At 44.0% G+C, this 12411-nt stretch overlaps 1 protein-coding gene across 4 annotated transcripts in view; it reads right to left on the reverse strand.

Moving 5' to 3' along the window:
- Positions 1 to 474: 474 nt before the first annotated feature.
- KLHL18 (kelch like family member 18) overlaps positions 475 to 12411 on the reverse strand; it is a 53479-nt gene continuing 41542 nt past the window's right edge. The window contains exons 8-12 of one of the 4 annotated variants that reach the window (XR_014020945.1): positions 9878 to 9982; positions 7427 to 7538; positions 5604 to 6550; positions 1834 to 2124; positions 475 to 809 (exon numbers count right to left, since the gene is read on the reverse strand). Coding sequence is in view for 3 of the 4 variants with exons in the window: in XM_081285247.1 (XP_081141373.1) it covers positions 6164 to 6550; positions 7427 to 7538; positions 9878 to 9982 (604 nt within the window). In the remaining variant the exon portion in view is untranslated. Of the gene's footprint in view, positions 810 to 1833; positions 2125 to 2968; positions 6551 to 7426; positions 7539 to 9877; positions 9983 to 12411 lie in introns of those variants that run through there. The other 3 variants (XM_081285247.1, XM_081285245.1, XM_081285246.1) reach the window with 3 other exon arrangements.

Consider the following 12411-nt stretch of genomic DNA (forward strand, 5'->3'; position numbering starts at 1 on the left):
CTGGTGGAAATATAAAATGGTATAGCCACTTTGGGAAAGTTTAGCAATTTCTCAAAGAGTTAAACAGCATATGAACCAGCAATTCCTCTCCTAGCAACCTATCCAAGAGGAATGAAAACATATGTCCACTAAGACCTATACATGAATATTCACAGTAGTATTATTCAGTATAGCCCCAAATTGGAAACCATCCATCAATTGATGAATAAAATGTGGTATATCCATACACTGACATACAATTCAAAAATAAAATAAAAGGAACAAACTGATACATCCTACATGAAAGAACCTCAAAAACATTAACCTAAAATATGCAGCTGGGCTGGGCGCAGTGGTGCATGCTTATAATCTCAGCAGCTCAGGAAGCTGAGGCAGGAGAATTACAATTCAAAGCTAGCCTCAGTAACTAAGTGAGGTCCTAAGCAATTTAGCAAGAATCTGTCTCAAAATTAAAAATAAATAAATAAAAGGGTTAGAGCTATGGTTCAGTGGTTCAATGCCCCTGGATTCAATCTTGATACCAAAAGAAAATATATATATATATATATATATATATATATATATGAAGCTGGGGTTGTAGCTCAGTATCAATGGTGGAGCATGTGTGTGCTTAGTATGTGCAAGGCTCTGTTTGATCCCCAGCACCAAAATAAATAAATAAATAAATAAAAAGAAAGCCAGACACAAAAGATCACATATTGTGATTCATTTACACAAAACAAGGGGCAAGGGATATAGTCCAGTGGTAGAGTGCTTGCCTGGCCTAGCATGCACTGGTTCCTGGTGGGCCCTGGGTTTGATTTCTGACACTGAAAAGGAAAAGGAAAAAAATAGCATACAAATCAATTCACATAAAATGAACAGGAAAGGAAAACTTATAGAGACAAAAAGTAAACTAATTGCTTGAAGATGGGGGTGGGGAAGAGGATTAACTGCAGGAACTTCTTGGAATGCTGAAAACATTTAAAAATGGTAATGGTTATATAACTATATATTTATGAAAAATTAGTGAACATTTAAAGTGGATGAATTTTAAGCTTTATAAATTATGCCTCAATAAAACTACTGGAAAAGCAATGATGTGAAATGGAGGAAGCTAGAGGTGGTGACCAAGGAATGTGGAAATACTTGACTGTCTGTAGATATTCCAAGAAGTAGTTATTGAGGCTCTTCTTTGTGCCCAATGCTAGGCACACAATAATGGAGACTTCCAAGGAGCTGATCACCAAGCATGGACTAGCACATACAACAGACGAGCAAACAGGCCTCTGCGTAGAGACAACAAGCCTACTACTCTGTTGTTGCAGGGACAACACCTAAACTGAGACCTTGAAGGATAGTTTTAGGGAGGCTTTGTGGAAAGAAGTGACATATTGTGGTGTCCCTTCTGCCATGAAATGGAATTTAGGTTTATATGAACTGTAAAACTAGAAAAAGAGAATTCACTGGGGGAACTGAACTAGTCGTGTTAATGAGAAAAACATCTCTTTACCACATACTTGGGATAATTCTAAGATAACTGGATTAATATTGCATAAATTTTTTGGTTGTGTACTGTTATATTATTATGAAAACCAGCAGTGCTGGACTTTGGGGTGAAGAGAAGTGGGCTCTGAGGCTAGTTGTGAGAGGAGAAGAGTCCAAAGAACAGAACACAAAACAAACAAAAAGCAGATGAGTCTTCTCACCAGTCTACTCTTCACCATGGTTCTAGTGGAGAGAGTTGCTGCTTATGTGGAAAGGCCTGGGAATACTTTATAATCATTTGGCCTTTCTCCCCCAGCACAGAGCTTTTAGATAATCTGGCTGCCTGATTTAGCACAAGGTACTCACTTTTATAATCTTCTGCTCATTGCCCATCATGGTAGGGGCTGAGCTTTCCACACATTGGACCTGGAGGCTAGATGATTCTGTTGCTTCCGGATTGAAGGTGAACCAGACTGAGTATGAACATCTGCTCTCAATTCTTGACAGTACCACTGATGACTCAGGTTAGTTGACAGTTAAAATAAATGGTGTAGTGGGCACAATGGTGCACATCTGTAATTCCAGCAACTTGGGAGGCTGAGGTAGGAGGATCACAAGTTCAAAGCCAGCCTGGGAAACTTAGCAATACCCTATCTCCTAAAATAAAAAAAAAAAAAAAAACAGAAAGGGCTGGAGGTGTAGCTCAGTAGTAGAATGCCCATGGGTTCAATCCCCAGTACTGGGCAGGGCGGGGGGGGGGGGAGCTCCCTGCTCTTAGGGATTACTGAGAGGACCAAGTGAGAATTGAGTGGTTATATGTGAAACATGGGGGCTATGTGGGATATAGCACCCTCCCCCCAAAAAAGTTGCCATCCAAGAGTATCACCAAATGGATGAGACAGACCACAAGCTGACTTTCCATATATATATATATATATATATGTATTCCCTTCAACCCCCAGTGTTTGGGATGGAACCCAGGGCCTTGCACATGCCAGGCAAGTGCTCTACCACTGTGTTACACCTTAGCCCACAAGCTGACTTTTGGAAAAGCAGGAGTGATGACTCACATGTGTAACCAAAGAGAACACAATGTAACCTTAGGAAGGCAGATCTGGAACATGGCTGTATTTGGGTAAGTGGAAGCTAAAAGCAGTTCTCATCACCAAGTAACCTGGACCACCTCAGAGTGCTGGGAACCCCCCTCTGAGGAGGGACCTAGAAATAAATATGTGGTTTGAAATTGTCCCAGCAGCTTTCATGTGTGTACCCAAGCACTTCTGCCCAAAAGCATAAAAAAGGAGCTGGAGGTATTGGTTTCCAGCAGTCAACAGGGCAGCTGTGTTCCATTGGGGAATTCTGGAGTTTTCTGACAGCTGAGTGAAGAGAAGGGGAAACCTGAGAGCAATGGAGGGCTGGACAGGAACACAGATGCAGCAGCAACATGCAAATGGAGTCTACGTTTCCCCACCAGAGCAAAAGCAGCTTTTGAAAAGACATCTTTTCAAAAGCTGCTTTTGCTGTATGTACACCTGGCATTTCCCTTATTTTCACAAGACTATTCATATTTTATCCAATATATTTATTCACTGAATCACAGTAAAAATATGATTTACTTATAATAGTTAAAAAATAAATCAGAAAAGAGCAAAAACTATTAGGTGTGTTCTCTTTATTTCTCTTTGGTTTCTTAACACAAAAGACATGCGTTCCATAAATAAAAGATATTCTGTGAAATGATAAATTGGGGTGGAGGGGACTGAACTCCTACCCAGTCAGATCTCTCTGTTGAGAAGTCAAGAGGCTGGTCTTTAGCTCCTATCTGGCACAATTTCAGGTGAGACCCAGAAGGGGAGGCTCTGGGTGTCATCCAAGGTGAAGTGTCCAAGGACAATGAAAGCCATAGTCCTCTGTTCAGAGGTGGGCTAGACTCCAAGCCCGCTGAGCAGAGTATCTTCCCTACTTTATTTTGGGGTACTGAGGATTGAACTCAGGGGTGCTTAACCACTGAGCCACATCCCCAGCCCTTTTTAATATTTTATTTAGAGACAGAGTTTTGCTGAGTTGCTAAGAGCCTTGCTTAGTTGCCGAGGCTGGCTTTGAACTCACAATCCTTCTGCCTCAGCCTCCCGAGCCGCTGGGATTACAAGTGTGCACCACCACACCCAGCTGCCCTACCTCCTTGTTAAAACCTTTCCACAATACCTTGGGCCGTGCCTCTTCTTTTCATGGTACTATTGAAAAGATTCCAACGCTGAAGAGCCAGACTAGCCCTTTGGGATCTGACTGGGTGAGTGTAAAAAAATTAGTGTTTGCTCAGTTGTGCTCAGAGCCCAGATCAAAACACTTGTTTGATCTTACATGGAAAACAGTGACCTCAGGTGTGCAGTGCAACTTCTACGGTAGGAGGTGGGAGTGGACTCAGGAAGGCCACCACAAGAGCAGCAGACTCTGGGAAATATCTATCATCCACAATGGCATCCTGAGGACCCAGCAAGACCTACTCAACAGCTACTAGATGAGCTCTTCACAATCCAGGCTCATCAGTGCTGCTTCAAATTCACAAACGAAAGGGTCCATAACAAGATGAGCATTGATACACTCTTCTTAACAGGAAATGCAGACCCCAACTTCCTTCAGAGTCTACCTCTGTAGACAAACCAATGGGGAGTGAAAAATGCTGGGGCTTCCCAAGAGCCCAGGCTATATCAGCTACCAGATTGTTGAGTCTATTAAAATAAAAACATCACTTTCAAGTGCTTGTAGCAGAGGCCTAGCTCCTAAGTTGCAGGCAACAAAGGTCCTTCCCTCTGAGTACATGGCGATTGCACACACAGGTGAACCTGATGGTCCTGGGGTGGGAAGACAGCCCCAGCTCCACACTGTGCCTTTCTGAACAGGCTTCCAGGCCACTCCAGGAAGGCAGCAGAGGACAAGAAACCAAACAGGTGGAGAGTGGGACCCTAAGACTCAGTCTTGTGCTAAAAGGAATCGTATCCTCTTTTAGTCTTTTACTGGAAGAATTTTAGAAAACCAGATTTTGGCAGCAGCAGTTGAAGGACAGCCCCACTGCCCAGTGCACTGGTAACAAAAAAAGTCCTCCTTTTTGGGTCCTGCTGTGCTACATTAAGGTCCCATCCAGGGGGTAGGAGGAAGGAGCATAGAGTCTTTTCACGAGGTCATTTGCCAAGATTAGAGGAAAAGATATAAAATCTGTTCTTTGCAGCAGCAAAAGATTCTTTCAGCCTTTTGTTTTTTTATGTCATAAAGCCAGCTTTGCTTGAATGTAAAGATCCACCTTGCTGGTTGGTCTGCCAAGGAATACAGGGAAGACAGACCCCTGGAACTGGCGAGGTGATGGTGGAACAGTGGAATGGCAGGGCAGATGAGGTTACCAGACCAAGCTAGCTCATGGCTGGTAGAAGGAGCAAGCCCCTGGTTAAGTTCTAGAGGTACGAATGGTAATGTGCCCCAGCAACATTATAATGAGGAAAATTATACAAGAATGATACATGGGCAAGTAAGAGTCTATGAAATGCCGTTTCCTGCTGGTCAAAAAAGGAAGGAATGTAAGTGGGAATGGGGAATCTGAATGAGTGCTGTGGTGGCAGTGGGAGATAATCACAGGGGCATCTGGAGCCTACGGCGACAGCCAGGAGCTCCCACCTAGAAGAGTGGCAGTAATTCAGCAGACTCGCTAAGCCTACAATTAAAAAAGTCCTCTGATGGTGGGTGTGGAAGACAAACCCCATGAGCACCTTGCTCTAGGACCAGTTGAGAATGCACTGATTCCAGACACAGTGGGGCTCAGAGGGAACCCCATCTTCTTTACGAGGCCTCAGGACCCTGGGATCCGAATATGGGAGTAGATACCGCCATGCTCGAGTTTGACGGTTTTCCGTTTAAATATATATTTGCCTTTAGTGTCTTTATATTTTCTTCCTGCAAAAAATTGTTCACTTAAAAAAAAAAAAAGGTATCTTATTTCCAGTTTCTTTCAAGTGTTTCTTTGTTTAAATTTCTTTCAGTTTCTTTCAAGTATCATTTTCCCTTCTGATTCTCTTGGGCAAGATGAAAAAGATCTCATTGAAATCCCAAAATTAGACATGGGAAAGACTTCTGTCCTCCCTGCTTACCCAGAGACAAGGATGAAATCCTCGGTGCACTACGGTGGAGGAAGAAGCATGCTTGTGTGCCACGAGCACGCTGCTGCAGTTGCACCATTGCAGGCAATAAGAACACTTGGGTGTGTCCTTTCTCTCCCAGCTAGACCCCACAGTTTTCAACAGCCCTGGCCGCTGCAGCCTTCCCTGGCAAACTGGCCACAAAATGGCAGAACAAGCAGGTGAGGAGCATCAGATGGAAGACCTTCGGCAAATGGGCGGCTCGCTGACCTGTGATGGGAGCGAGCTGGGCTTGGATGGAGCCTGTGGATGTGTGGACCAGCAAAGCAGTTCTGTGTCACTGGCTGTGGGACCCAGAGGGGCTTCTGTCCTGTGCTGTACGTCTTGATGACTCAGGGTCACAAGGGCTGCACAGTGAGGGAGGACTAAAGCACCTGTAAAAACTGTACCTCTGGTAAACTCATATTTTACCCCATCTTCTGGTCCACAACCTCTCCTGAGAGGGATTGTCCCTGGAAGGAAGCGCCTATGTTTGTACCAGGTGCCTTCCCCACCATATCCCATCCTCTGTCTTAGATGGTGAGAAGAGGGATGCAGCCCACACCAACCCCTCCCTCATGGCATGCCATAGGGGCCATGAATGTCCAGCGGTCCGTCTCTGGGTCATACATCTCCACTGAGCTTAGGTTCGACTGCCCATCATAGCCCCCTACAGCATACAGGCGCCCACAGCTGGCCACAAGGGAGACCCGGCTTCTCCGTGTGTGCATGGGTACCATTAGGCACCACTGATCTGCCACAGAGCTGTACATCTCGGTGATGCTGAGGAAGCCAGAGCCATCGTAGCCTCCACAGACAAACATCTTGCTTCCCAGGGAGGCAGCGCCATGTCGACAGCGCTTGTTAAGCATGCCAGCTGCTGGGTGCCAGGTGGCTGTGTGATGGTTGTAATGCTCCACCTGTAGTGGGGAGAGAGGCACAAGTAAAGGACAGTCAGAGACAAAGCCTGACCCGTAAGTGGCCTTGCAGGGCACAGAGGCCCATGTGGAATCAGACTCTGGGGGATCCTGGGGAAAGGAGCTTGGCCAGTAAGCTCTGGCTCTGATGCTCTTCCTTGGCTGTGTGCCTGCTCTTAGGCATGTGGAGGCAGTAAGAGAGGATCACCGAATATGACTTCTGGGTACATCCAAGGATGCCCTGCTAGGTAATGACAGAGCTGGAATGAGAGCAGAATCTCTGGACTGTCCAGAGGGCTCTAGGGAACTATTTTTAAATGGCTATTGAGCATTTAAAAAAAATTTTTTTTTGGTGGTATTGGGATTGAATCCAGGGGTCCTTTACCACTGAGCTATATGCACAGTCCTTTTTGTTTTGAGACAGGGTCTCACTAGGTTGCTGAGGCTGGCTCTGAGCTTGCAGTCCTCCTGCCTTAGCTTCCTGTGTCGTCGTAGCTCAGATTATAGGTGTGTGCCACCATACTCAGTTGCTGCTGAGCTTTTAAAAATCATAATTGTAATTTCAAACAAAATATCCAGAAGAGTTACAACTTTATTCAAATTCATGCTTACTTTGGGTAGAAATTTCAAAAGGTCTTTTGCGGTATTCCACAGACAGCTAAATGGGTTTGGGGGAGAGCAGTGACTACACTTTACCCCTCCTTTGTGAACACTGGCTCTCCCTCTCTAGAAATTAAGTATTTCCGAGGATGAATGACACAGGCTGAAACCTCACTAGGTGATGTTTTATCCAGCAATGGCAAGGCTGAAATATTCCTCAAAATACTCTCAAAGATACAAGGAGTAGGTGCCCTTAGCCCAGGAGGAGCTCAAACTCACACTGTTGAAGATCTGCAAACCGTCATGGCCGCCCGAAACATATATCCTGCCCTCAAAGATCGTAACCCCAGCAGCACTGCGGTTTGAGCTCATCGAGGTCACCACTGTCCACCTTCAGAAAAAGTCAAAACAGGAGGAGGGAATGAGATTCAGTTTTCCTGTCCTCCTAACACAGCTTAGCAAGTTCTTGATGAACTGTGCTAGGTCTCCTGCGCCCTGGACAATCTCCCCACATTTTTTTTTTTTGACAAGGCCTCACTAAGTTACCCAGGCTGGCTTTGAATCCACTTCCCTCAGACTCCCCACTTGCTGATGCTAGGATTACAGGCTTGTGCCACCATGTCTGGCTAACTTTCCCTACCAGTTATTGCCTCTCTGACCACTTCTGCTGATTCTCTGGCTGCTGCTTCTCACTTGAGCTTCAAACCCATAGCCCAAGTTCTCTGTTCATCACCATGAACACTCAAAATCAGCATATCTCAAACTGTTTTTCCTATACAGATGCTCCTCTGATGAACTCACTGGTCCTGTTAGTGGAAGCTTCAGCTACCTAATATCTTTATTTATAAAACCCCAGCATTTATTTGGCTTTTTTCCTCACCCTCAACATTCTTGTGGTCCCTAAGTCCTGGCTGGTCTGTCTCCTGGTCATTAGTTGTCCCCATTTCCACTGTCACTGTCTAGTTTTGGTCCTTACTTGGACCAAAAAAATCTGGACTAAAAAAAATCTCTTAGATGGATTGGCTTTCCAACCTTTCCCACTCAAAACTCATATAGCCAGGGGAATTGCTCCTCCAGTGGCTCCTCATTGTCACCTTTCAGGCATAATCTAAGTTTCTTAGTGTGTTTATTTACCAGATAGTCTTCACCTATCTTCCCTTTACCCTTACAACATACCACCCATATCTGCTATCTTTCTTCCACACTCCACACCCCTACTCCTAGATCCTAACTGCTGCTGTCCTTGATTACAGTGAACACATTCTTTTTTTCCCTGTACTGGGGATTGAACTCAGGAGTACTTTACCATTGAGCACTTTACCACATTCCCATCTGTTTTTTTTTTTTTTTTTAATTTTGAGACAGGGTCTAAGTTGCTCAGGGTCTCGCTAAATTCCTGAGGCTGGCCTTGAACCTGTGATTCTCCTGCCTCAGTCTCCTGAGTTGCTAGGATTACACTTATATGCTGCTATACCCAGCTTATAGTGGGCACATTCGTATCTGAGCCTCTTCTTGTTGTCTCCCTGGCTATCTATGCTCATCATGAGCACCTCCTACTGTCTATCCATAATAGATCTCACTTTAGAAGACATTCCTATCATCTTGCCTTTCCCTCAAAGCCAGGGAAGAAGAGGACCAAAGGCTTCAAACTCAGGGCTCCACGTAGGATGATCACAATGCATCCACAGCCCACCACACTGGGTATTACTTATAGTGTCTTTTTTTTTTTTTTTTTTTGTAGTACCAGGAAGTGTTTTTTTTTTCCTTGGGGGGGGGGTTCCAATTAGTTATACATGACAGCAGAATGCATTTCAACCCTTGTATACAAACAGAGTACAACTTTTCATTTCTCTAGTACTTATAGGGTCTTGAACATAAAACTTGCTGCCCAAAGCTAGTAAGTTGGTTAAGAGACAGAATATTAGCTTAAAAGCATTCTGACTGGTCTATCCAACTCATTTGCTTAGGTTTTGCTACATGAGAAGATTCAAATGTTGAAATAAAAAAATTCTGGCTAACCCTGTCAGTGTTTTCCAAAGACTGTTGTGCAAAATTATGCCACAAGATGGCGACAGGTTTTACACAACACCTATTAAACAGAGTTCTCTACCACAGAATTTTCCAGAGCCTTTGCAATGCTAATGTGATTATGGAAAGATAAGGATTCTGGTGGGATAGAAGACATCCACATTTCCCAAGTTTATTTAACTATGTAACTTTTTTCTTCTTTTTTCCAAATCATACCCTACTGGCTTTGGAACATACTATACTGTTCATCTATTCTTATCCTCTTTTGCCTACCTTTCCATTAAAATGGGCTGATTTAGCTAAGAGGTACAGACCATTAAATAAATGTTTCCAATTTCTAGTAAAACCATTGTTTTAAAAATGTATCTATCTTGGGCTGGGGATGTGGCTCAAGCAGTAGCCTGCTCGCCTGGCATGTGCGCGGTGCTGGGTTCGATCCTCAGCACCACATACAAATAAAAATGTTGTGTCTGCCGAAAACTAAGAAATAAATATTAAAAAATTCTCTCTCTTTAAAAAAATGTATCTAATCATTCATTAATTTAATCAAGGGTTAGTACATAACTACTATGTGCAAAGTACTAAAAGGGAAAAAATAGTACCACATTTTCTACCTTCAAGAGGCTTAAATAAAAAACTGCAGCTCTAATTTTTAAATGGTGTAGTAAGCTCAAGTTGCCCCAGGGAGTTGGGGATCCTTACTTGTCCGTCTCAGGTGAGTAGGTCTCCACAGAGTTGAGGGAAGAGTTGCCATCGTAGCCTCCACAGACGTAGATCTGCCCGTCCAGCACAACTGTCCCCATGGCACTGAAACAGATAGAGCTGTCACCCAAGATGAGCCTTAGACTTCATAGAGCAGCCTTTCATGCCCACTGAGAAATTAAACTATCACTCTTTTTAGACCTAAATCTCAGGTACATGCTTAAGTAAAGGTGTAAAATTGAAGCCACTGAGGCTGCTCTATAGTTCCTCTTATGCCCTGCAGCCCTGGGCTAGCTCCCCTTCCAGTTGGTTTCAGTTCTCAATCTGCTTGAAATGCTCACCATTCTGAGGTGAGGCCCAGGTCAAATTCCTCTCTCCCCCTCCTCCAAAGCTGTCCTGGATCCCTCAGCCAGAATCACTCTCCCTCAGCCCCATCCCATGCCCCCAGAGTAGCTTCTTTATCACAGCACTTGTCACAACCATTCATTCACTCATCAGCAGCTACTCTCAAGGCACGCCATCTTAGGTGCCAGCTTTAGAAGCTCCCACCCTCAAGGATTTTATGTTCTGGCACGATGGGGTGCCAGGAATCTGTTTGCCATCTCTCACCAAGTGGGGACCTTCTGGAAGACCTCAAATTCATCTGTGTGCCCTCAATAGTATTTTTGTTGTGTGTTTTGTGCATAACTGGCTCTCACTTTACCTCTGACTTTTCACATTCAATTCACTATAAATGTGTTTCTTTACACGCATGACTCTAATCTGTCTCTGTGGGTGATGCTTCAGCTTCTGCTTGTTGTACATTTATTACATGTGTCAGGTACTCCATGCTTGCTATTTCCAATCCTCACCACACCCTGCAAGGAAGCAAGGATCACAAATTGCAGTATAAGTGAGCTGCTAGCTTAGGGAATAGGACTTTTTTTCTCAAGGCTGCCTTGGAAGAGGTGTGCCTTGGATTTAAATGACACAAGCCCAACTCCCTGCTCCTCACCTGATAAGCTCTCTTAGCACTAAAGACGGGGTGGGTGGTGGTCTGGTGCAATCATAATTTTCCACTCTATACAAGCCTTATGAGAAATGCCAAGCTGCCGGATTCACTGTTTTTAAACATGATGACTAAAAATGAATCTGGGTGTCTAACAAATAGGAAAATAAAATACATCAGGGTTACTGATACCTTTCAAGTATACACAGCAAATTAAATTGATCCACATAATGTCCCTTTGAGGGACACAGTATCAGACCCTTTGAAGGACACAGTATCAGACCCTTTGAACCAGCCTGAAGGAGAAAAGGGACTTATCTTAGACAAGGACTACAGGAAGATGACAAATTCCTTCTAGATACGGACATGAATCTGACATAAAAATTAAGTAACAATTCAGGAGTTCAACAGTGATATGAGAATGAATGTATGAGATTAACTACAAAATAAGTGGTAAAGACAAGTGTAAGGAGATAAGGGAAAGTGCTGATCTGTGTGGACTGGCATAGTCTACTGCAGGAAAGCTCTGACACTGCGGAGAAATGGCATGGAAAATGAGCAGAAAGGAGGCTGCGCTAACTGGCAGGATGGAGAGCTGTGTGGGAGGTTAGGAGAGGAACGACCAAGAAACATTTTAGGTAACCTATAATTTCAAAGGGATGAAGTGGAATGGGGCCCTGCAACCTAATACCAGGGCATTAACCACAGTGAAGGAGAGAAATACCCAGAGGACTTTCTTCCCAGACAACACTTCAAATTCACTGACATTGAAGCAAGGAAGTGGCCCAGAACAGACACACAAGGAACGCCAAGTGACTACTGACACAGCAAAAAAGCCACTTAAGAAAGTTGCAAAGTGTCCAAGGGACAGACGGGGAAACATCAAGGTGGGGGTAGGTGGTGCGAATACAGGAACTGTGCAAGCATTCTTGGGAAGTGCAGACCTTATGTACATATTTTTTTCTTCCAAAATGAACCTACTCGATCCCTTTGTGAATCTGGTCTTTAATTGCTACAAAGATTCCTCCTGGCTTGTGGTCACATGCTAATACTACTGAATGTGGAACATGTGTATCATGGCCATTACACTTTTATGTGGCAAAGGATTTTCTTGTTAACTTTTCTTCCTTATCACACATACGTCATTTGATTTCTTTTTTCCTTTCCAGTCACGTGCTCTTACAAGTGGACACCCTGAGGCATGGAAAGGTGAAGGGGTCTATGAGGCAAATACTTAGATCACAGAATTACAAAGCAGAAAGACCAACAAAGAGAAACTGGTCCACTGGTTTTCAAATGTCCCTTTAAAAGAAATTCATGTAGCTTCCCCCCTTAAAACGGGGTCTATGTCAAGGAAGCTTAAAATGCAAAAGGGGTGGGGCTGGAGATGTGGCTCAGCGGTAGCTCGCTCGCCTGGCATGCGTGCGGCCCGGGTTCAATCCTCAGCACCACATACCAACAAAGATGTTGTGTCTGCCGATAACTAAAAAATAAAATATTAAAAAAAAAATGCAAAAGGGGTAAATAAAAAAAAATTATGTAAACA

The sequence above is a fragment of the Spermophilus citellus genome, assembly GCF_964194105.1.
Source record: "Spermophilus citellus genome assembly, chromosome: 3".
Classification (NCBI taxonomy): domain Eukaryota; kingdom Metazoa; phylum Chordata; class Mammalia; order Rodentia; family Sciuridae; genus Spermophilus; species Spermophilus citellus.